Genomic DNA, 21,944 nt, shown 5'->3' on the forward strand with positions numbered 1-21,944 from the left:
TGACTATGGCGGATATTCTTTTCACCATAGGATTAATGTGAGTGGAGTCACAGAATCAGAAAGAAAGGAAGGGTAGGGAAAGAGGGGGAGGGAAGAAATTCCAGTCAGTGGAGGTAACTACATTCCATGTGACCCACAGATAGAAGGGGCTGAGGACTAAGAAAGGCCTATTGGAATTGGTGGTTAGAAGTTATGGGTTTCAAAGAAACAATTTCAGAAAAGTATTGGGATAGCCAGAAGAAAGAAGATTGAGAGGAGCATGGAAACATTAGGGTATAATTTTTTAATATTCTGATTTTTTTAATAGAAAAAGTACTTAATTTTTTAAAAACTTTCCTTCTATATGAGTTTTTAGGGAGTTATGATGGCTGAATAAACATAGTAATATATACTGTCACAATTCCAGGGAAAACTGTTTCCCTCTGGGAAAAGGAAAAAAAAATGTGAATGCTGAACAATATCTATTGTATCTAGCCAGTGCATTAATTACTGGTCAGAGAGGGAGCTCCCAGAGGCAGTGGGAGAAAAGCCCTTTGGAAAACATGACATCTAGGACACTCCTCTATTGTGGTTGCTCTTATATCACAGATTAATATATAATTTATATTCAAAATTAAAGCATATATGTAAAGCAGTGTGAAAAAAAACTGTAAGTGAGCACCGCCCTTCTTCCTTTTTTAGTCTACCTGTACTCCCAGATGCTACCGGAAAATTGCATGTAGATACCCCTGTAATTTACACCACATGTGAAAGGGAATTGAGCAAGCTGTATTTATCCCAAATATGAATGTAGAGTTTTTTCTCACATACCCTGAGCTCTGCATTTATAAGAGAAAAACAAGCCAAAAATTTACTAAAAAAAAAATCAGTAGCCTATTCCTGTCACGTACGCCTTCTCTCTACAATGTGTCTTGAAGTACCTTCTACTCTTCAAAGAAAGAAATTTACTGAGTTCAGCCCTGTGCTGTGTTTCATCACAGTATTGTTTCTTTTTTTTTTTTTAAAGATTTTATTTATTTATTTGATAGATAGAGACAGCCAGCGAGAGAGAGAACAGAAGCAGGGGGAGTGGGAGAGGAAGAAGCAGGCTCCTAGCAGAGGAGCCTGATGTGGGACTCGATCCCAGAACGGTGGGATCACGCCCTGAGCCGAAGGCAGATGCTTAACGACTGCGCCACCCAGGCATCCCACAGTATTGTTTCTAATTCATCTATGTGCCGTATCATGTAACTTCATTAGCCATAAATTTCAAAATCATTGGAATATTCATAGTACTTATTATGAAAAAATGTTAGTTTATTCTCGCTTTATTACAGTATGCTATATGCTATTAGAAACCTTGCATTTGAATTTTAATATTTTTAGTTATTTTGCCCTATATAATATGTAGATTGTAGGGCATTCCAAATCTCCAACAAAAAATGAAGGAATGGGAGAGCCTAAGGAGATAGTTTTAATCCGTAAGTAAGGTCTCTATTTTGCAGATTTTTAAATCATTAGTGAAAAATAAATGTACATAAAGGCGTAACTTATTGCTCTGAGTATGCTTTGAAGATTGCTTTTACAGGCATCTTTCAAGTATGAAGGACATCGTTATACAATACACCCTTTCTTTGTTGCATTTGGGTAGCAAAGATGGCTAGCTTAAAATATCTGTAGAAAAACTGGCACCTTCAGGAAGGTCCAACTTAATTTAAATTGTTTTTAACTGTCTGCACTCAATATTTATGTTTACCTTTCTCTGTGGTCTTCTTTTGCTCTTTCTCTTCCTCCAGCTCCTCCTTTTCTCTCCCTACTTCTTATGGGAGACTGAGTTTCAATTTGGCATTGTTTTTGGCAAGGGGTTAGCATTACTGAATGACGAGAGGTCCCCAAAACAGGACTAACTGTTTCTGTTTCTTTACATACTAGGTTTGGGATAAGATCGATTGAAACTTGTTAACCAAGAGGCTCATTTATTCCGAGGAGGAAAACCAGTATTTATATTGAAATATCTCTAATACCGCTTCAAGGGAAGAGAGGCTGCCACCTTGTGTATGCTGTGTTTATTGCACACAAAAGTGGACCCCTTCAAAGTTTTCTGTGTTAGACTTAAATTACGCTGCTAAAGGCTAAACAATCACACAGAATGTTGAAGAGCTCACCGGTGACCTGACTCAAAAAAAGAAAAGAAAAAAGAAAAAAAGAAAGAAAGAAAGAAAAAGAAAAGAAAAGAAAGTATAGCACTAGGGACATGTGTTCCTTAACTACATGAGAAAACATTTTACACGCTATCTAAATCTTTTTGAAACAATTTGATCCTAAGGTTCAGAAATAATTAATAATCCCTAGATCTAGAATACTCTAGAATCTTTAAAGCATAGAATTTATAATTATAAAATAAAAGGATTAATGTTGAATAATAAATTCTGAAGTTAATGCTATCTGCTAAAGTGCTTGTGTGAGGAAGTTTGCTCTTGAATAGGACATTAATAACAATAAAACCTGAATTTTATTTTAGGGCTATAACACATCCTAGTTTCTTCTCCCATACTTATTTGCCCTGTTTTCATTTCATTAGTGTCATAGAAAATGTTTTAATGAGGCTCATGTCTCAGCTAATAATGGCAAAACACAAGTGGCTAGAAAATGCTTGAAAACCATAGAATGTAGTAGAGAGGCCTTAATTTTGAATAGAACCACAGGCCTCACAACAATTTGATAGGTTTTAGTGCCATCTTGTGGTAGAGTGCAATATTGCAACAAAGCAGCACTAACACATGAATTTAAGGAATTCTTTGGCCAAGCATATTTAGAAAATGCTGGCTTAGAACAAAATTAAATAGGTTCATTTTATATTGCCTTTAAATAAGTGAATATGCACCGTGATTCTCCAAGAAGGGGTATGACGTGCAGCATTTTCAGGCTTCTTTGACCATGGGGCTTATTTTTCTTAAGTGTATCTTTCTTTCGTTTCGTTTTTCTTTTCTTTTTTCTTTTTGTTTCTTTTCTTTTCTTTTCTTTTCTTTTCTTTTCTTTTCTTTTCTTTTCGAGAGATTGAGAGCACTTAGTGTAGCAATTAATTCAAGCCCCAGCATCCTAGCTTGTGATTTTGGAAAATTTACTCGCCTGTTGCATGCTGTAACTTCTGCAACTGTAACCTCAAGATAGCACCAGAAGTCATCTCTCAGGCCCGTTAGGTGGTATGTTATATCTGACATAGTAAGTGTTCAGCACCTGATAGCTCAAATGATCTAGATTTCCTCTTGTGATTTAAGTTCTACCATTGAGCCCTTAGGAGCACCCAGCAGGACTCCAGGAACTGGGTGTGTCTGACTCTGAGGGAATTTTGACAGTTTACGTCGACAGCAGGTGAGGAAAATGTTTCTAAGAAGGAGCAAGAGACAGGTTGTTTCTCAAAAGGATTTACTTTTGTGTGTATGGGCTTCTGGGCTGAACTACTGGAAGTTTTGTCCTTTTACAGAATAGCTAAACCAAATGGAGGGAGACACTATTTAGAAACACAAGGCCAAGTTTCTTGAAATCACTTTTCTTGTAAAAGAGTTTTCTTTTTGAACAACAGAAACCGAGCACTGTTACATCCTGAAATGAGTATTTCGTGGTGATGTGCCAGAAAAAGCACTAACCAGACTGGTGTCCAGATGTGAGTTCTCACCTGACTTGGAATAAGCCACTTAACCTGTCCGGGTTTTCTCATCCGTAAAATGGAGACGATAGTAGGCTCACAGAGACGTACAGTGGTTAAACGAATAATGAGTGTGAGTGTTCTAGAGACCAAGGAGGCTACTTGTAATTATCAGTATTATTTACAGTATCTACTGATTATTCAACATCTTTACCTGATAATTCTCTGAGGGTATTTTAGAGTAAAAGCAGGACAATATGGATGGTTGGGCTTCCTAAAAGCTAAGTAAAAGGAACATTGCATCTGGAGTCTGAAAGTCTAAGTTTGCTTCTATCCTGTTACTTCTTGGCTTACTTATCATGTGATTTGGAGCAAGTCACACTGCATCTCAGATTTTTTTCTCATCTTCCATATAGGGTGATCAGGTATGCTTTTACCAATATCTCAGAGGGTGCATTTAACAGTACTCTGCACACGGTAAACTCTGTAATCATTCATTGACTCATCCATTTAACAAATACGTACCGAGTGCTTCCTCCTCTCCACACACTGTGTCATGTGTCGGGGAAGAGTCTTGGCCTTAATGCAGGTCATAGCCAGTGGGAAAATTTACACAATAAAGAGGTAGACATACAAATTAACCAAAAGTAGTATAATGTTTAGTGCTACGAAGCAAAGAGCAAATGCCAAGAGAAAGTAATAATGAGAGGTTCAAATTGGGAGGTTAGGAAAGGCATCTCTGAGCAAATTATATTTAAGACCAGGAGGATAATAAATTGTCAGCCAGGCAAAAGGGGAAGAGAATGGGAGGGAGGGACTTTTCAAGCAGAGAAGCTGGCTAGAATGTGCAAGAACTGGCAACAGAAAATAACTTCCAGTAACAGGATAGCTGGGACATACTAAGGGGCCAAAAATGGAGTTGGAGAAATGGCAAGTCCTGTATACCGTGTTACCAAGTTTGGATTTTCTTGTAGACGTAGTTGAAAGCTGTTGAGATGTGTTAAGCAACAAAGGGAGAAGATTAAATTTGCATTTTTAAAAGGTCAGTCTGTCTCTCGTATAGTGATTAATGGAGGGGGACACAGAAGATGTGGAGAGCCCAAATAGGAGGCTATTATTATAGTAGTACAGCAAAGCAATCATGGTAGCTTAACTAGATTGGAGGCAGAGAAGATAGCTAAGGTGTTTTGGAATTTATCGGACTTAATGTTGTCCTGGGTACAAAGCATAGAGAAGAAAGAGGTATTGAGAACACTTTCCAGGTGTCTTGCAGGAGCAACTGTCAAATGATGAAGTCATTAATTGCCTGACATGACAAAGCCTGAGGGAGGGGCAGTCTTAGCAGGAGAGAGGATCAAAACTTAAGTTTTGGACATCGTGGACTTTCGAATGCCTATTAGATATTCAAATGGAGGGGACAACAGTCAGCAGGAACAGAGGTCGGCCACCCATGAATTAATATTCATTCAGTTATTCACCAGATGTTTGTTGAGGACCAACAGTATGTCTGATTCTGTGCTAAGTGCTGGAGATTTTTTTAAAAAGGTGATCCAAGTAGTTCTGATATTATGGGGCTTATTATATTTTAGCAGGTGGTAATAGTTAAATAGATGAATTTCAAAATCAAAGACGATAACTTGATCTAGGACGTGACTGAGAAATTTCAAATGGGTACGTGGATTTTAATAACCTCCAAATTTGTGCTGTAAAACCCTCAATCCTCAGGGTCCTCAGCCCATAGTTGGGAACCATTGTGTTAAAAATAGCAATTTTAAACATTTTAGTTCATTGACTCCCCAAAAGAATGCATTATAATGAGTCACCATATAATAACCTGTGTTTATATTTATAACTTTTTAAAGTTTGTACCATTATGATAAAATCAAACTGTCAAAATAGGAGTTTCACAATGAGAAATTGAGATCATTATTTTATTATACCCAGGTCTAGGCATACAAAAAGCAAGGTATTATATTTACTTCAGAATGGTGGGGCGTTTTAAGAAAGCTCCCAAATGATTAAATAAAAACTAAATCCTATAAGGCATTCCTTATATTTAGCATCGATATTTATGTGTCACTGCCGTGAGTGGAGTGTTGAGAAGTGATACGGATAGAGAGCTTAAGGATATCAGCATCGTAATAGTAATGCCTAAAATTTATATCATGCTTTGCAGTTTACAGACCCCCACTCACATTCTTCTCTACATCATATAGACTGTGGTTATCAACTATAGCTTCAGTTTAGACAAAACAAAGAATTAAACAAAAAATTTTTAAAAGATTTTATTTATTTATTTATTTGAGAGGGAGAGAGAGAGCACGAGCAGGAGGCAGAGGGACAAGCCGACTTTCTGCTGAGCTCGCAGCCCAACGTCGGGCAGTTGCTTAACCCCCTGAGCCATCCAGGCGCCCAGCAAAATCTTATTATAAGGGAGTTGGGCCTTGTATAAAGAATTATTTCCTGGGGATGAAGGTCACACTGGGATGATTTACTTGGGGATGTCTCTGATTCACCTTCTCTAGGAATCCTTAACAATAGCCTAGACTTATTAGATCAATTGGCCTCATTCATTGGTCACAATGAGGAATGGTATGATATATATGGAAGTATGTCAAAGCCCTTCCCCCTTGCAGGTGTAGTGGAAAAAGCACAGGTGTTAGAGTCAAACAAACTTGGTTGCAATTTTAACTGCATCTCCTGCTAGCTGTGTATTGTGAGCAACTTACCTGAGAGCTTTGATTTTCTTTATCATCATAGGGAGCTTGGGAGGTACGAAGGGATAATATGAAGTTTGCAGATTATGTAATAAACAGTTGTCCCCTTCCCCCCACGCCTTTCCCTCAGACCTCCATCCTTCCGTCGCATTCTAAAATTGCAACTTCTGAGCTAGAGAGGATATGGGACCAAGGATGAAATGAAAGCCCAATTTGAGACTCACCTTTCCTTAAGCCCATCACTTTAGTCTAAAATTTGAGCAGCATATATAATTCTAAAATTAGTTAAGTCAGTCGAGATTATGGATCATCTTTTATAGTTGACCGGATGATACCAAAAGAAATGTCAGATTAATCTCTATTGTTTATAATATGAATTAAATTTACATATGCAGCATACAATAGAGGTTTTTAAATACCAGGACAGGGTTACTGTATTAAGAGTAGAAGATAAAATAATAACAATAATTATTATTACTTAGATATAATACTAATTTTATTACAACTTAGATATAATAATTATTATTATTACTACTTAGATATAATAATTATTATTATTTCCTGTCACTTTAAAATTTAAGGAAAAATTTGGGAGAAAACACGTAACCTTTATTTTCCCATGTGATAAGCTTTATTTAACTTTGATTGCTTTAAATACTTCCTGATGTTTAAATGAGCTAATCTCTTGCTTCCCAACAAGTAGTGTGATTAACATGAATCAATCTCTCTCTCTCTAACAGGGACAAGTGATCCATACGTGAAGTTTAAAATTGGAGGAAAAGAAGTTTTTAGAAGTAAAATAATACACAAGAACCTCAATCCTGTGTGGGAGGAGAAAGCTTGCATTCTCGTTGAACACCTGAGGGAACCCTTGTATGTCAAGGTGAGCCAGTTATGTTTTACTCTAATGCAATGACATAAAACTCCCTGTTTAATGGTTTTCTATCGTGTCTCCCTGTCTGATGAGGTTTTTCACTAGAGATAAATTCTGCTGTGCACGACTCTAATCTGTTGATGGTGTGACAGAGAGGAGTCCGAGGGGAGGGGAAGCTCGGGAGCATTTTTCTTCACAGTTCTATTGCCAGTCATTAAGAGGATTATGAAGTCCGTTTTCTGTTTGGTGCAGTTAACTGATTTAGTGCAGTCTGGGAATGTAGAAAACATGTCTCTGTGAAATCTAGCAAGAAGGAAAGCTTGCACAGAGCCCAGCCTTTCTGTTCAAGAATTCTATCAGGCCATCTACCATTACTGGTTGCAAAAAAATATTTTCCTTGGTAAATGAGAAAGGTAAAGATAAAAAGAGAGGGGTGGATTTCCTGTCTCTATTATATTACCAAAAATGGGGGAAAAAGAATCTTTTTTCTCTCTCACTTGATGTAGTTTAAAAAAAAAGAAGAACTTAAGGAGATCATTGCAACCCTAATTCCTTGTTTTATTTCCCTATCTAAATCCTCTTTAATTCGTATCTCTAGATACTTTTTAAAAAATCTCATTCATATCTCTATGGATATCCTTTGTGGCTCCTATCCATTCAGTGACCAAACTTTTTTCTGCTTTTACCATAATAACCACACGCCCCCTCCTTTTCTCTATATTGCACAACTGGCACATGAACCAAAAATCTCATATAATCACTCGTTAAAAATCTCTAGGCATCCTCCTTCCCCCAACTCTTCATTTATATTGCCTCCAGCTGTTTCTCTTTTCACAAAAAAATTAATAATCATCAAGATTTTATTAAAATCATAGCAGAACTGGCTGGTCCAAAGATAGTGAGTTATCTCAATTGATTGTTCACAGTTACAGATTGAACTCATTCTACTCTTTCTCCCTTTTCACTACTGCACTTGACTAGTCTTAAAAAAAAAAATCATAGCAAAACAGTTTATTAGATCGATGAAAAGAGAATTTCCTAAGTACATAGTTGTAAGTTTCTAGAAGTCATTATGGGAGAAGAGATCCGTATTTGCATAAGAAATAGTCTCAGGTGGACATTGGCTAAAGAAAATCAATTCAATAGAATTCACGAACTATCTGTTAACATACAATGTATGACGGCATAAGAACTATTAATGTGGGAATATTCACAGCCAACCCTCCTCCCACCGAAGGGAAGATCTTCAGGTTCAGGGATGTTTTTCTTCCCTGCTCCCCACTTCCAAAGAGAAAGAAATATCTGCATGAGAAAAAAGGAAATGCCTTCATAATGAAGAACTGAGATAGAAGATGAAAAAGGAATTAAAAAAAAAAAAAACCCAAAAGACAAGTGGGATGTAAAGGAAAGAGCAGCTGCAACCATGGGGACAATGGACAGGAGAGGAAAGCAGGTGTTAGTAAGGATTGCGCTGGGCCATTTGCATCTTGTTTAAGGTCCCATAGAGAAAAATCATGGAAAGAAAAGGATTTATTTTTAATTACTTTTACTGTGAATCTGTTTCTTCACTGGGATGTTACTCTACAACGGAACCAGGTAGATCTCCAGTCTTTGAAAGGGTTACAAAATGAACTTCTGGAAGTTACATTAGACGTTGGTTAGGTCCTGTTGCTATTCTCTTGGGCTTAAGAATGAGTATTCACCTCTGTAGAAACCTAAATGTCAAAATGCGTATTTGAAAAGGAATGACAGTAGTTTCAAAAACAAACAGAAATCTGAAGTTCACTGAAAAAATGGTGGCAAAAATTTTTATTGTGGTCTGAGAGAGCAAGAATGTGTACGTACATATCCTTCCACCGTCACGGAGCCAGTGATACTGCGTGCAGGCCAGAGGCCTCGGCTAACGCCACACTATAAGCTAAGAAGTTGGAGAGAGACCCCAAAGGTCGTTGTTGGGTTTTTTTGTTTGTTTACCACTTTGAGTTTTCAAAGTATGACATCATATAGCCACAACTTAGCTTCCACCATACAGAAAAAAATACTTAGTGAATTGTAAAATATTTGACATTTTTGTACATTTCTACAAAAGAAAAATGATTATGTAGGAATCACACTGGCTTCCCAAAAACTACGTCTACAAACATAAAATGACAATATTTTCATGTACTACTCTGTGCTTTTAAATATGCTTTCATATTTTTCATTTGATTTTCATTTTCTGTGAAATGCATAGGGCTTCTTTTGAGAAAAATCTCTAACTTTTTGCTTAATTTTTTCCATTTTTTATGTTATCTGCCTTTTGCCTAACCTTGCAAACACAGAGACGTAAACAAAATACGTTGGCGGAAATATTTTAGGTTACTAGAATTTCCTGAACATTGCAGTATTTTCATTGTCTCTACACAGCCTTGTGTGATTGACTGACTTGATTTTGATATGATGCCCATATCCTTCATGCTGGGAGATTAATCTTGCCTGAAAGATCTCTTAGGGACGAACTGATTCTGTGATGACAGGTGATATGAAAATGCATCCATGTCCTGGATGGTTAGAAAATATTGTCTACAACCCTCCCATCTACAGTTAAAGGAAAAATAAGTCCTTGTGTACCCTATAATCTGATTTCTATCAATGTAAGGATTACCAAGGGAAACAAAAGTCAATTCTGAGCCAAGGTTATAAAATTGCATTAAAGTTGCAATGCTTTTACCAATGCTAGAAAAAACAGATTTTTTCCCCCAGAAAGTCTTGGAACTGTCATTTTAAAAAACTAGACACATAATAAATAATAACATACTTTCCAACTGGTTGGAGTTCATATAGATTTTAATTTTAATGAGAATATTCCTTCAGCTCCAAATGACTTTACAGTAAGGGCAGGTGAAAACAAGTCTATAGGAATGGACTTGAAATATATTTAAGGTAGTAGTAGTAGAGGCTAGGGGTTTCAATGCAGTGTTTTTTTTTTTTTTTTAAGCTTTTATTTATTTATTTGACAGAGAGAGAAAGAGAGAGCACAAGCAAAAGGAAGGGCAGAGGGAGAGGGAGTAGCAGGCTCCCTGCTGAGCAGGAAGCCCAACATGGGGCTCGACCCCAGGACCCTGGAATCATGACCTGAGTTGAAGGCAAATGCTTACCTGACTGAGTCACCCTAAATTCAGTGCTATTAACTGAGGCAAGAGCCACTGCAGCCTGCCACAAGGACGCTCCTGCATGCATCTTAGAGAATAGGGTGAATTTAGTGTTCATTTCAGTTGAATTGAATTAAATTCTCTATTTTCATTTCACTGACACTATTATCCAAGGTACACAGTGAACACCCAGAGTTACAGGAAAAATTTTTGTGTAAATTTCTGCTTCTTTGGCCTAATCATAGACTAGAAATCTGGGTATTAGATTGAAGTACTTTTCTAAATAATAAAACATTTTTGATAATCGGGAAGGTGATTCTGTTTGGGGTCAGATTACTGTTTCTAAGACTGTTATTTTACCAAAATTGACAATTCCTTAAGTAACACATAACTATCCAAGCTTAAGATTTGAAATTGAAAATTCCTTGGGGCGGCAGCGTATCACAGCATATGACTCTTGATTTTGGCTCAGGTCATGATCTCAGGGTGGTGAGATCAAGTCTTGCGTGGCTCTTTGCTCAGTGGGACGTCTGCTTGAAGATTCTCTCTCTCCCTTTGCCCCTGCCCCCGTGCTCACACATGCACTTTCTCTCTCTCTCTGCCAAAAAAAAAAAAAGTCCTTAAACATGGTTCAAGTTAAAGACCATATTGCTATCTTATGCAAAATTATTTCTCACTAGGTTTTAAGGGCCCTAAAAGAATGCTGTACACCAATGATCGTCAACCCTGGCTGTACATCAGAATTGTCCTTAAAAGGTTTTTTTTGTTTTGTTTTTGTTTGTGGTTCTTTTTGTTTTTTGTTTGTTTTTTTAAGAATCTAGATGTTCAAGTGTCTTCCCTAAAGACTTTGATTCAGGACCTCTGAGGTAGTGTCCAATCTTCTGTATTTTTAAAACACAGTAGGTTATTCTGATGCCCTGCTTGGGTGGGGAGCCACTTTTCTAGAATTTTTTTTTTAAGATTTTATTTATTTATTGGACAGAGAGAGACACAGCGAGAGAGGGAACACCAGCAGGGGGAGTGGGAGAGGGAGAAGCAGGCTTCCCGCTGAGTAGGGAGCCTGATGCGGGGCAAGATCCCAGGACCCTGGGATCATGACCTGAGCCGAAGTCTGACGCTTAACGACTGAGCCACCCAGGTGTCCCACTTTTCTAGACTTTTAAATGGAAACAACTGAGTAATTGGAAAGAAAATGTTTCCAGCCCTAAACTACACAGCACCCAAACCAAATTATTCCAAACTTAGATGTTTCTATTATCTTAGACGTTTTGTCTTGTGTCAACGATACTTCCTAAATGCGTGAATCAAGAATCTCAACTATTTTAGACAACAACAAAAATCCATAGCAAAACAAAACAAGGAAATAAACAAGTGTGACCGTACTTGCTTTTGGTTTATAGGCAAAGAACACATGAAGTTATTGAGTCTTGGGAAGATGGAATCTGTGGTCACATCTTCATCGTAACATTAACTACCATTATCTTGAGCACCATGCTAGGTGCCAGGCCTACTTTATCTCATGTAAACCTCACAATACCTGACAAGTAACTAGCCTCATCCCCATTTTATTGTTGAGTGAGACTTAGAGAGACTCAGGGTTTCCTACGTCCACCCAGCAATTATGCAACATAACTTCTTTTTTCCACTAAAGATGACTAATTGCAATGGCTGCAGTTAGGTTTTCTTTTCTTTGTTTTACAATGTCAATACTATAATCTAGAGTTTAATTATTCCTATATAGTGAAACAATTATTTTGAAGCTGCCTGGGTATGAAAATAAGTTATGGACATATTTGAGTAGAATCTTACATCTTGGGTCACATTATGTGATCTGGATCCCTTTCCATATCCTATTCCCATTATGCCTCTTTATTCAAATGCCACTTTCTCTGATTGTCCTAAACATCTTCTGTAAAGAGCACTTCCCATCACTCCCATACCTTGATAGATTTTTCTCCATGGCACTTATTACTACCTAAAATGCATTTGTTTATTTTCTATATCCCCCCATAGGTAACCCCCAAGAAATCAGAGACTTTGTCTCATTCATTGTTGTATTTCCAGTGCCTAGAATAATATTTGGCACATTGTAGATGCTGGTGAAAACTCCCCTGAAATCATAAACACCTATGGGCATTTCACTCATCTGAGCTAATAAATTCCCTTTCATGGGAGGTGAGTTTTCTGCTACTTATGTCCCAAAAGCGTTTTAGCTGGTGTACTCCTAGATGCAATTTTTCTTGGAAGACAATTGAATCAAGATGTTAAATAAATTCGTTGATTAGAATAAAACACGTGTTGCTCTAAACTCACGTGAGAATAAAGAGAGGTATTATGGAGCCCAAGCAACTTTGATCTAATGTTACCTAAGGTTTCCACTTCTCCCAGGGGAGGCTCCGTGAAAGCAAGGATCCCATCTAAACTGTTCATGGGTGAATTCTCAGTGCTTCACTCACAAGTACCCAAGCCATAGTTGTTAAATTTAAATATGTTCTGTCCTGAACAGACCATCTTGCACAATAGAATCTGAATTTGACCTCTTCCAAGCCCTGAGTTTTGGGGGGAGTAACATAAACTTTTCAAGCTTCAGATTCCTCATCTGAAAAATGGACACAACAATACCCTGTTCACTGAGTTGTGTAAGATATAAATTTAAAAATCTCCAAAATGGAGGCTCCTGGGTGGCTCAGTCTGTTAAGCATCAGCCTTCGGCTCGGGTCATGATCCCAGGGTCCTGGGATCGAGTCCCACATTGGGCCCCTTGCTCAGAGGAGAACATGCTTCTCCCTCTGCCTGCTGCTCCCTTGCTTGTGTTCTCTCACTCTCTCTCTCTGATAAATAAATAAATGAATAAATAAATAAATAAATAAATAAATAAAATCTTTTAAAAAAATTTCCATAACATGTTTAATGGATAACAGTGTCTAACAGAGAGCAAATATTGAATAAACATTAATCAGTGTTAACTGTGTGTGTTCTTATTGCAGTGGGGGTACGTTTCCCTATTTTCTCTCTTCTCTATGCTCTGTATTTCGGAAATTCCCCCTAGAGCAATGCTCCTTCTGACAAGTAGTTTATAAAGCGTAGAACCAAGTAGCATAGCTAGTAATTTCATTAATGAATGGATTCTGGTGGCTCCATTCTTTCCCATGTGGATGCCCTTGCCAAGTAATAAGAGAATTAAAGTAAGCACCTAACATCAGGACTGTAGGAAAGACCTTCACCATGAGAAAAAAGAGAGTTCGAACCTTCCATCACCCGGCTGGGCTGGCTCTTCTAGCCAGTTCATGGGATTCACAGCTCTCCACTGCATATGTCCACTCCAGATGGTCTCATGGATTATCACTAGAGTCCCCAAGATTTTAAGCTTTAGGGTGATATTATTAGAAGAGGTTGCGTGAGAGAAATTTATTTAATTTTTAGTGTAAATTTTATGTTGTAAAATACCCTACTGCAGCCACTTGCAAATACTGACATGTCCTTCGCCTGAGATGTTGCACTATACTCATGTGATACGCCACTGAGGAGATGACTAGAACTCAGAAGTGTAACTGATCAAGGAGAATATTTATTGCAGGAGTGCTGTGCTTTCTATAACAAATGTACTCCTGAAAGGTTGTATGTAAATCAAATGACTGTAAATTGAATAATTTAGAAGGCATTAGGGGAACTTATCACTTAAATAAATCCCCTTGTGACTCTTCAAATTTAAGAATCCTTTTGTAATGCAAAGTGTTTATCTTTTAGTTTAAATATCAGTTTTTTACATAATAAGTTTGTTTAACTCAAAGTCTGCTCATTCTAGAGAAAAACCAATAATTCAGGCTGCTGTACATACTGTTCCCTCTCCTTCAAGCTTTCTAAGTATTGAGCACGGTTGTGCTGATTTGGCCACAGGAGTATTGGGCTATGGATTCTCTCAGCCTCATGGATTCTCACATCCTGGAGGGTTCGATGGCCTGGTCCGTCCATTCAAGAGCTGGCTTGCTTGTCCATGCTCATTTACTGCAGTGTGCAATACAAAGACTTTACCTAAGAGCATCTTTCTTCCATCTTAAAATTTTTCCCTGATCTCTATTGTTATTTTATTCTTTTCACACTCTGTTCTTTACAACACTTATCACAATTGGTAATTACTTAGCACCTGTGCACTTCCTTGCTTAATATCTGTCTCGCTCACTAACCTGTAAGCATTGACAGTGTCCACTTTGCTCACCACTGCTTACGCAGCACCTAGCATATTGGCTGGTACATAATTAATACTTAATCAATGTTGGTAGAGGGGATGAATAAGTAAGAAAATCAATAAATGGTTGGAAGTTAGCCAACTCCCATTTACTTAGAGTTTTTTGGACATGGCCCTAACTGATCTAGCCCTGAGCTGGTTCTCCAGCCTTCTTCCACTCTCTCCATCTTTTGCAGTCGGCTTCAACTGCACTGGCTTCTGGATGACTCTTACATATGCTAATCATCTGCTGTTTCTTCTGGCTGGGAGTGATCTTCCCAAACTGGCTTAATCCTTCTCATTATTCTGGTCTCTATGCGTATACTTCCTCCAAGAGGACTTCCTGGACTTCCAATCTAAAATAGCCACTCCCAACACACACCCTTAGATTTTTTTTGTCCACAGCACTCATCACTGAACTGTATATATCTATTTGGGTTTTTATGGACCATCTCAGCTCCTATATGCAGGTCCCAAGAGATCACGGGCGTTGCTTTCTTATTCATCATAGTATGAATAAGAACCACGAGAGGCATACAGAAGATACTGGATAAACAGTTTTGACAGAAGGAAGAAATACATTCTCTCTTTTCTTTTCCTTTCTGTTTGTTGCTGGTAGTTACATTAATATTATTTTCTAGTCTTGCTTATGATGACAAAAACTTAATTCTACTTAACTTTAATATGACTTTACAAAATGCTTTAATAACAACACCTCAATTTTTACTTTTTTGTATATTTAAAATAGCATTTTCCTATAATAGCAGGGAATTTATCTTCAATGACTTGAAAAATGCAGAGATTAGAATTACATTCTCATCACCAGTAACCCACTATGAAAGACATATTTGTTGAATTTCATACCAACTTATTTTTCCTTCCAGTAATGTTAATAATATAGAGAAAATATTCTAAGCCTATGTTCCTCAGATTTTTGATGATTTACTATATTTTATTTGATTTTGTTATTTATCTTCCTTAAAGTTCTATTTGGTATAAAATAGCAAGTTTAAGTAGAAAATTAAAGGTAGTTTCCTTTGATGGTTTTATGAGACGCTAACATTTCAAACAAAGTAATTTTTAAAAATATTAAGAAGTTTCATTGCTTTTGGTGACATAGACAACAAGTATTTTATAATTGAGATATTTTCATTTAAATCTTAGAATTATTTTTAATAATGCATTGTCTCTTTGGCTTCTTAGGTGTTTGACTATGATTTTGGACTACAGGATGACTTTATGGGCTCGGCGTTTCTGGATCTCACGCAATTGGAGTTAAACAGGTAACTTTTGAACCATTGTAATATCGCTACATCTTTTGAAGCTGGGCCTGTGTAATAGCAAGTGTCCGCAAATCTGGGGTCTAGTCACTGTTCTCTCATTTATTGTTGTGAGCCTTCCTGCTAGCCAGGCTTTTTCAAGTACATCTTTCTTACCTACGCAGTGGAACTAACAGCATCTTCCTTGACAATCTCATTCAACAACTACTCAGCAAAAAACATTCTTGGGGGTGCCTGGGTGGCTCAGTCGTTAAGCGTCTGCCTTTGGCTCAGGGTGTGATCCCGGTGTTCTGGGATCGAGCCCCACATCAGGCTCCTCTGCTGGAAGCCTGCTTCTTCCTCTCCCACTCCCTCTGCTTGTGCTCCCTCTCTCGCTGGCTGTCTTTATCTCTGTCAAATAAATAAATAAAATCTTAAAAAAAAAAAATTCTTGGACACCTGCTTTGTCTCTCAGCACTGTGCTAGGCACCAGGAATCTAGAGAGAAAAGACACATCCCTTACTTTTCACATGGCTGGTATGGTTGTAGTGGGACATAAAGTAGATTATCCATGTTAATCAAAATTATTAATTTAAGAATCAGTCCACCCTGTAGGAAATAAAACGTGTACTTTGCTTCAAAAACAGCTACTCTCTTATCACTTGAGCCCAAGTACAATCTAATTTTGCCATCACCGGTAATCCTAGTTTACCAAGGAGTGTCTCAAATATGGAGGAAGATTAGTTGTATTTTCTCAGTTAGATTAGTTCATCATTGCTTGACTATTTGTAAAGTTATATAATTGTTACTACTATTAGTCATTCCTCATACCTAATTATGGGCTTATATTTTTTAAAAGGCATTTCAACTGAGAGCTTAGAATTAATTAATACCAGAGAAGGGGATTATATATTTTAAAAGGGTCAAGCAGTGCTGAGGTAGATTGCAAAGGAGGCTGTGAGATCTTTGTTGGGTCTAAGATGTTTTAATGATAATGTACAGCGTGTGGCAGGAGTAGTGGAAAGCAAGAAAGCAGAGTAATGGCCGGATCACTACTTTATATTTTAAATGCAGATGAAATAGAAATAGTAGAACCCCCCCTCCTTGTGTATTATAGTCAGCTACGTTTGACTACACTGATAGCTTGTTGGTCTCCCAATAGTCATTTTTGTCATGGACTGCACAAAAGAGCAGACTTTTCTCTACCTCCTGCATGTCCTCCCTTCCAACCTAGAGCTTCGTGCAGGCCGACCTAATGATAGAGCGGAGGTGATTGCTGGCTCCCCGTCCCCACCACAGTGGAAGGACATGTCCTAGATGGTATTTTATGTAGTCCGTTATCATGAAAACTGAGTTCCAACCAGAATGGACTGTGACGTTCTTTTATAAAGGCCACAGTTATTTTCTCTGTAGACTTCTGCTAAAGGATATGCAAATTGCTGGATTTAATCACAGAGCATAAATTTCTCTTGTTCTCTATTAAAGATAAATCATTGATGAAAATAACTTTAAATGGAAAAAATACGAGATGATTAAGAAAATAAAAAGAGATTAGATACAAGCATTTGGTGTTTATTTTGCCACATTACTTATTTTATGTATTTAACCATTCCTTCTTCTCAAAACCACATAAACTTCCCAAATTACTACTTTTTAAAATCGCTAGCTGGTGTATACCATTACATTCTATGTATAAATCAGTAACCCCTCAATGCAGATAAATGGATAATGGTAGTAGCCATATAAATACTTATCCTTCTATATAATGCTTTAAGTTTTTGCTTTGAAAGAAGATAATAGATAATCATCATAGAGCAATCGGAAATGTTCTTCAGTCTTTATCACATAATCATTATAAAAATGTAATGAAGTTTTTTCTATTAAATTTATATGTAATCGTTATAAGGAAATGAACCAAATCAAATCGTAACCCCATGTAAAAACATATATGCATGTATATTATATACATATATTCTATAATGCTTAACATGAATTTCTTAAAATAAAAGGAACAAATTATTACTGTCAAACCACAGTGATTAGTTGTAGTAAATTGATAGTGGAGCAATTTGTATCACAACTATTATAATGTGTATTATCAGTCTGATTTTTCATGTTTCGGTTAAAACCTCTGATGTCGGAAAACCGTTCATTATTCCTTGACTTGGTAAATTAAGCATCATGTGAATCTCCTAGTATTATAAGATCTTAGCAAGAAAAAGTATCTGAGGTTCTCAATTCTGGTTGTACGGGAAAATCACAAAAGAGCTTTACAAATAATATAAATTTCTACACCCCACCCTTGATCTATAGAACTGGGGTCATCATGGATAGAATTGGGGAATATACACTTTTTAAAAGTTCCCCGATGGATTCTGATGTGCAGACAGGATTGAAAATTCTTATTTGGACCAGCTTTCCCCACCAAGTCCTCTTCCCAATACTAGACTCCAACTATATCATTTACTAATTGTTAAGCTCCCTGAAGATAATGATGTTATCTTTGATCTTGACATCTGGTTTTTACCCAGAACTTAGCACTGTGTGTGGTAATTCATATGTGTTTAATACATATTTTGTGAATGAAAAGAATAAGTTACTAAACAAGTAAGGGAACATCCCTAATTTGCCAACATTTGAAGATTTAAGTTTGGTATTGAATATTCCACAGTCCCTTAAGTTTACGGGGGGGGGGGGATGAACCCTTTTATTCAACAAAATGAACCAAATCAAATTACATATAAAATATATTTATGTATATATCATATATATATATATATATACTATAAAACGTAACATTCATTTGTTAAAATTAAAATATTTGTTTAGTTGAAACATGGAAACACAAGATATTACCTACCCATTGTCAGCTGAATGTGTGTTTTGTGAATTTGGGTAATACTGAGTAATTCATAACCTCTTCCTCAGACATACGTAATTCTAAAGCTTTCTAGGTATTCACCAACTCTTCTAAGTATTGATTTCCTTGTGTTTCTGAGCCTAAAAATTGTTTAGGCATAGGTTTAAACAGCCAAAACATACAGAAGCATTATTTTAAACAATGGAATCTGTTAAAAATGGTAATACATTTTTTAAAAATGATGTCTATGATGTGTATTAGGCAAATTATATTTTATCTTTCCTTTTTCCCCACTCCTCTGTTTACTCTAAATCATGTAGTGGTCTGTAAATGATCCTCATTTACTTGTTAATCTCAAATTTATAGAAAATAGCTGGCTTTGCTTTCTGTGTGTTTAGAGATCCTGAAGAAAGGACTTATAGATTTCTCAATACTGTTATAGTTTCTCGGTCTTCTAGAAACCCAGGAAGGACTGAGATGCCTGCAGTGAACCCAAGTACACCCACTTGGTCACAATTGATTGGATAACTTAATGCATTAATGATATTTCAATAGCAGCAGAAATTATACCAGAAAAGTAAAAGGAGACGAGATTGAATTTCTCCTTAAAAATAATAAATTGTCAATATAAAACATATTTTTGACTTATCCATTTAACAACTGTTCACAATCTTAATATTTTTATATCATAGGCCCACAGATGTGACCCTAACATTGAAAGATCCCCATTATCCTGACCATTACCTTGGAATCATTTTGCTCTCCATCATCCTTACGCCTAAAGAAGGAGAACACAGGGATGTGGTAAGTTCCCCCATAGCCTAGTACGAGTGCTTTCTTGCTCTCATTGGTGGGATGTCATGAGCCTTCTTTGAACCCAGAGGTGCTAATAAAGAGAAGCAGCGTATGAAAATCGGGCCTGTTCTTTGTTTCTGTAAGTATCCTGGGTATCCTTAGTCCCTGCATTTTATATCTTTTTCTATCCAAATTTCCTGTTCTATGCTCCAGATCAGAACCTCTTGTTGTAAATAAGGGACACGTTTGCATCTTTTATTATAATTTCATTTCCCAATTTCAGACATGTTATGTTGTAGGCAAATGGTAGTATTCATTCAGGGAATACATTTGCTACTGAATCGAATATTTGGAATTCCACATTGAGGTATCCAGACTCTACTATTTTGACTGTATTGTCAGGTGTACCATAACAAAGAAAAATGAGGTGAAATTATAATAGAGTTTCTGCTTTCTGGTATTTGTTTGCTGAATGATAAGTGAATACCTTTCATCTTCTTGATGGGCTTCCATATCGGTGTTACCCATTTGCCAGCACTGGCTGTCTGTACTTGCTTGCACACCATGCTGCTGTGAGAAACTGACAAGGGATACAGAGGAGCCAATTATTCCAGCATGTTGAAGGGACATTAAAAAATATCAGGTTTGACCTGCATCGGTATGCTTGCCAGGGCACTTTCTGCCACAATTTACCAGAGATTATTTATTAGACTCAGTGTGCTTTCATATACTGGGAGCTGCTCTCACTAGTTTTGATTAGAACACATTTTAGGAGGAAACATAATTTTTTCGATAAGTCCAAATACCCTATCACAGCAATGTGTGTATTGCTGTCTTAAAATAATGCATGATTAAAGTTGGTATATGTTGTCTGCTGGAAAGGTGTTATTGATATTTTCCCCTAGATTGTAGATTAAAATCGTGAATCCCAACTACAAATTTGGAACTGTTTTAAACTCATTGAAAAATTCACCCTTTTCAACAAGTATTTTTCACTATCCTTTCTAAAAATTAAACAATGAGCACACATATTCATATACTGTATTTGCTAAGTATGGTTTAAGTACCTATGCTTAATTCAGTGAGGGAAAGATTTCTCTTTTCTAACAAGTACTACCAAATACCTACTGTGAGAACTTAGCAGCATAAACAAAATGCATGTAAGTGTGCATATGCCTAGGCCCATGTGTACAAAGGGAATGGTAGGTGAGGAAATTTTTTTACAGAGAATATTTAGAAATAGAAGCCTATCATTGTAGAAGTCACCCACCCAGAATACATTATACAGTACAAATATGCAGTACAGTACAATACATCACCCAGTACAAGCCAAGGAGTATGTCCTGGCTGGCTAATCCATACACAGGAATAAATTATGTGTGTGTTTATTGCTTTATCCAAATAATCCTAGTATTGGCCAAAGCCTACTATAAGCCAGGTTCTATGCAAGACCCTTAGGAGACTACAGAACCTCTCTACAGTTGAGAACTCAGGGATCAAATAATTACTGAAGGAGATTTAAAATGATGACTGTTTTGAGTTCTGTGAAAGAGAGGTATGTGTTGCTGTTAAGAGCAAATACAGTAGAATTTGGTCTAGTTAGGGGAACAGGAATACTCTGAGGAAATCAAATGGAACCTGAGGTCTGAAGTGTGAATAGGAGTTAATAAGACAAAAACCGGATAAAAGGAAGTGTTTCAAGCAGAGGAAACCGTGTGTGCAAAGGCCCTGTGGCTAGAGAGACTATGCTACACTCCAGGAATTGGAAAAGTCCTGGAGCTTAGAAAAGGTGGATGCAAAAGAGAGTGTGGGAGATCGTGACACATGATGTCAGTGGAAAGGGGATACCCAGATGTGTGGGGACTGTTGGCCGTGTTAAGTTTTGTGGTCATTCTCCAAAGAGCAAGGGGAATTCTATAAATCAGAAGTGGCATAATCATTTTTGCCTTTTGAAAATAGCTGTGTAGCTACATTGTGGAAAACAGATGGAAGGATGAGAATGGATACTTGGAGACCAGTTAGGACCAATTATCGCAAAAATCCTGGTGGAAGATGATGGAGGTTTGGATTAGGATTGTCTGAGGTAGAGATAGAAAGAAATCAGCAGGTTTACATCTAAGAGGTAAAATCAACAAAACTTAGTGATAGAATCTTGTTTTGAGATTCTTTGTTCTTTTAATGAAGAACAGTACTTCACAACTGAAAAAACCTAAGTGCCTGGGGTCTTACATATACCAAACCATCCCAACTGGCAATATGACTGGAAATTAGAAGGCTATGGCAGTGGATGTAGTTATCTGGGTGATTTGATGATGGAGGGTCTGCTGAATTTTGGCAGAAAATGGATATTTATTGAGTGCTTTAACATCAAACTGAGGGCTGAAGAGATCAAGTTGGGACCAAGATGGAGCTGCTGAGTTGTCCTCAGCTGCACAGAAACGGTGTCAGCACAGGCAAA

At 37.1% G+C, this 21,944-nt stretch overlaps 1 protein-coding gene across 11 annotated transcripts in view; it reads left to right on the forward strand.

The window, feature by feature from the left end:
• The window catches only part of MCTP1 (multiple C2 and transmembrane domain containing 1), a 501,045-nt gene that overhangs the window by 257,384 nt on the left and 221,717 nt on the right, over nt 1–21,944 (forward strand). For all 11 annotated transcript variants that reach the window (XM_045796258.2, XM_045796260.2, XM_045796261.2 and 8 more), the window contains exons 3-5: nt 7,083–7,225; nt 15,776–15,855; nt 19,384–19,495. In XM_045796258.2, coding sequence (XP_045652214.2) covers nt 7,083–7,225; nt 15,776–15,855; nt 19,384–19,495 — 335 coding nt within the window. The remainder of the gene's footprint in view (nt 1–7,082; nt 7,226–15,775; nt 15,856–19,383; nt 19,496–21,944) is intronic.

This window comes from Ursus americanus, chromosome 5 (genome assembly GCF_024610735.1).
Source record: "Ursus americanus isolate L20-20 chromosome 5, mUrsAme1.1.p, whole genome shotgun sequence".
In the NCBI taxonomy this organism is placed as follows: domain Eukaryota; kingdom Metazoa; phylum Chordata; class Mammalia; order Carnivora; family Ursidae; genus Ursus; species Ursus americanus.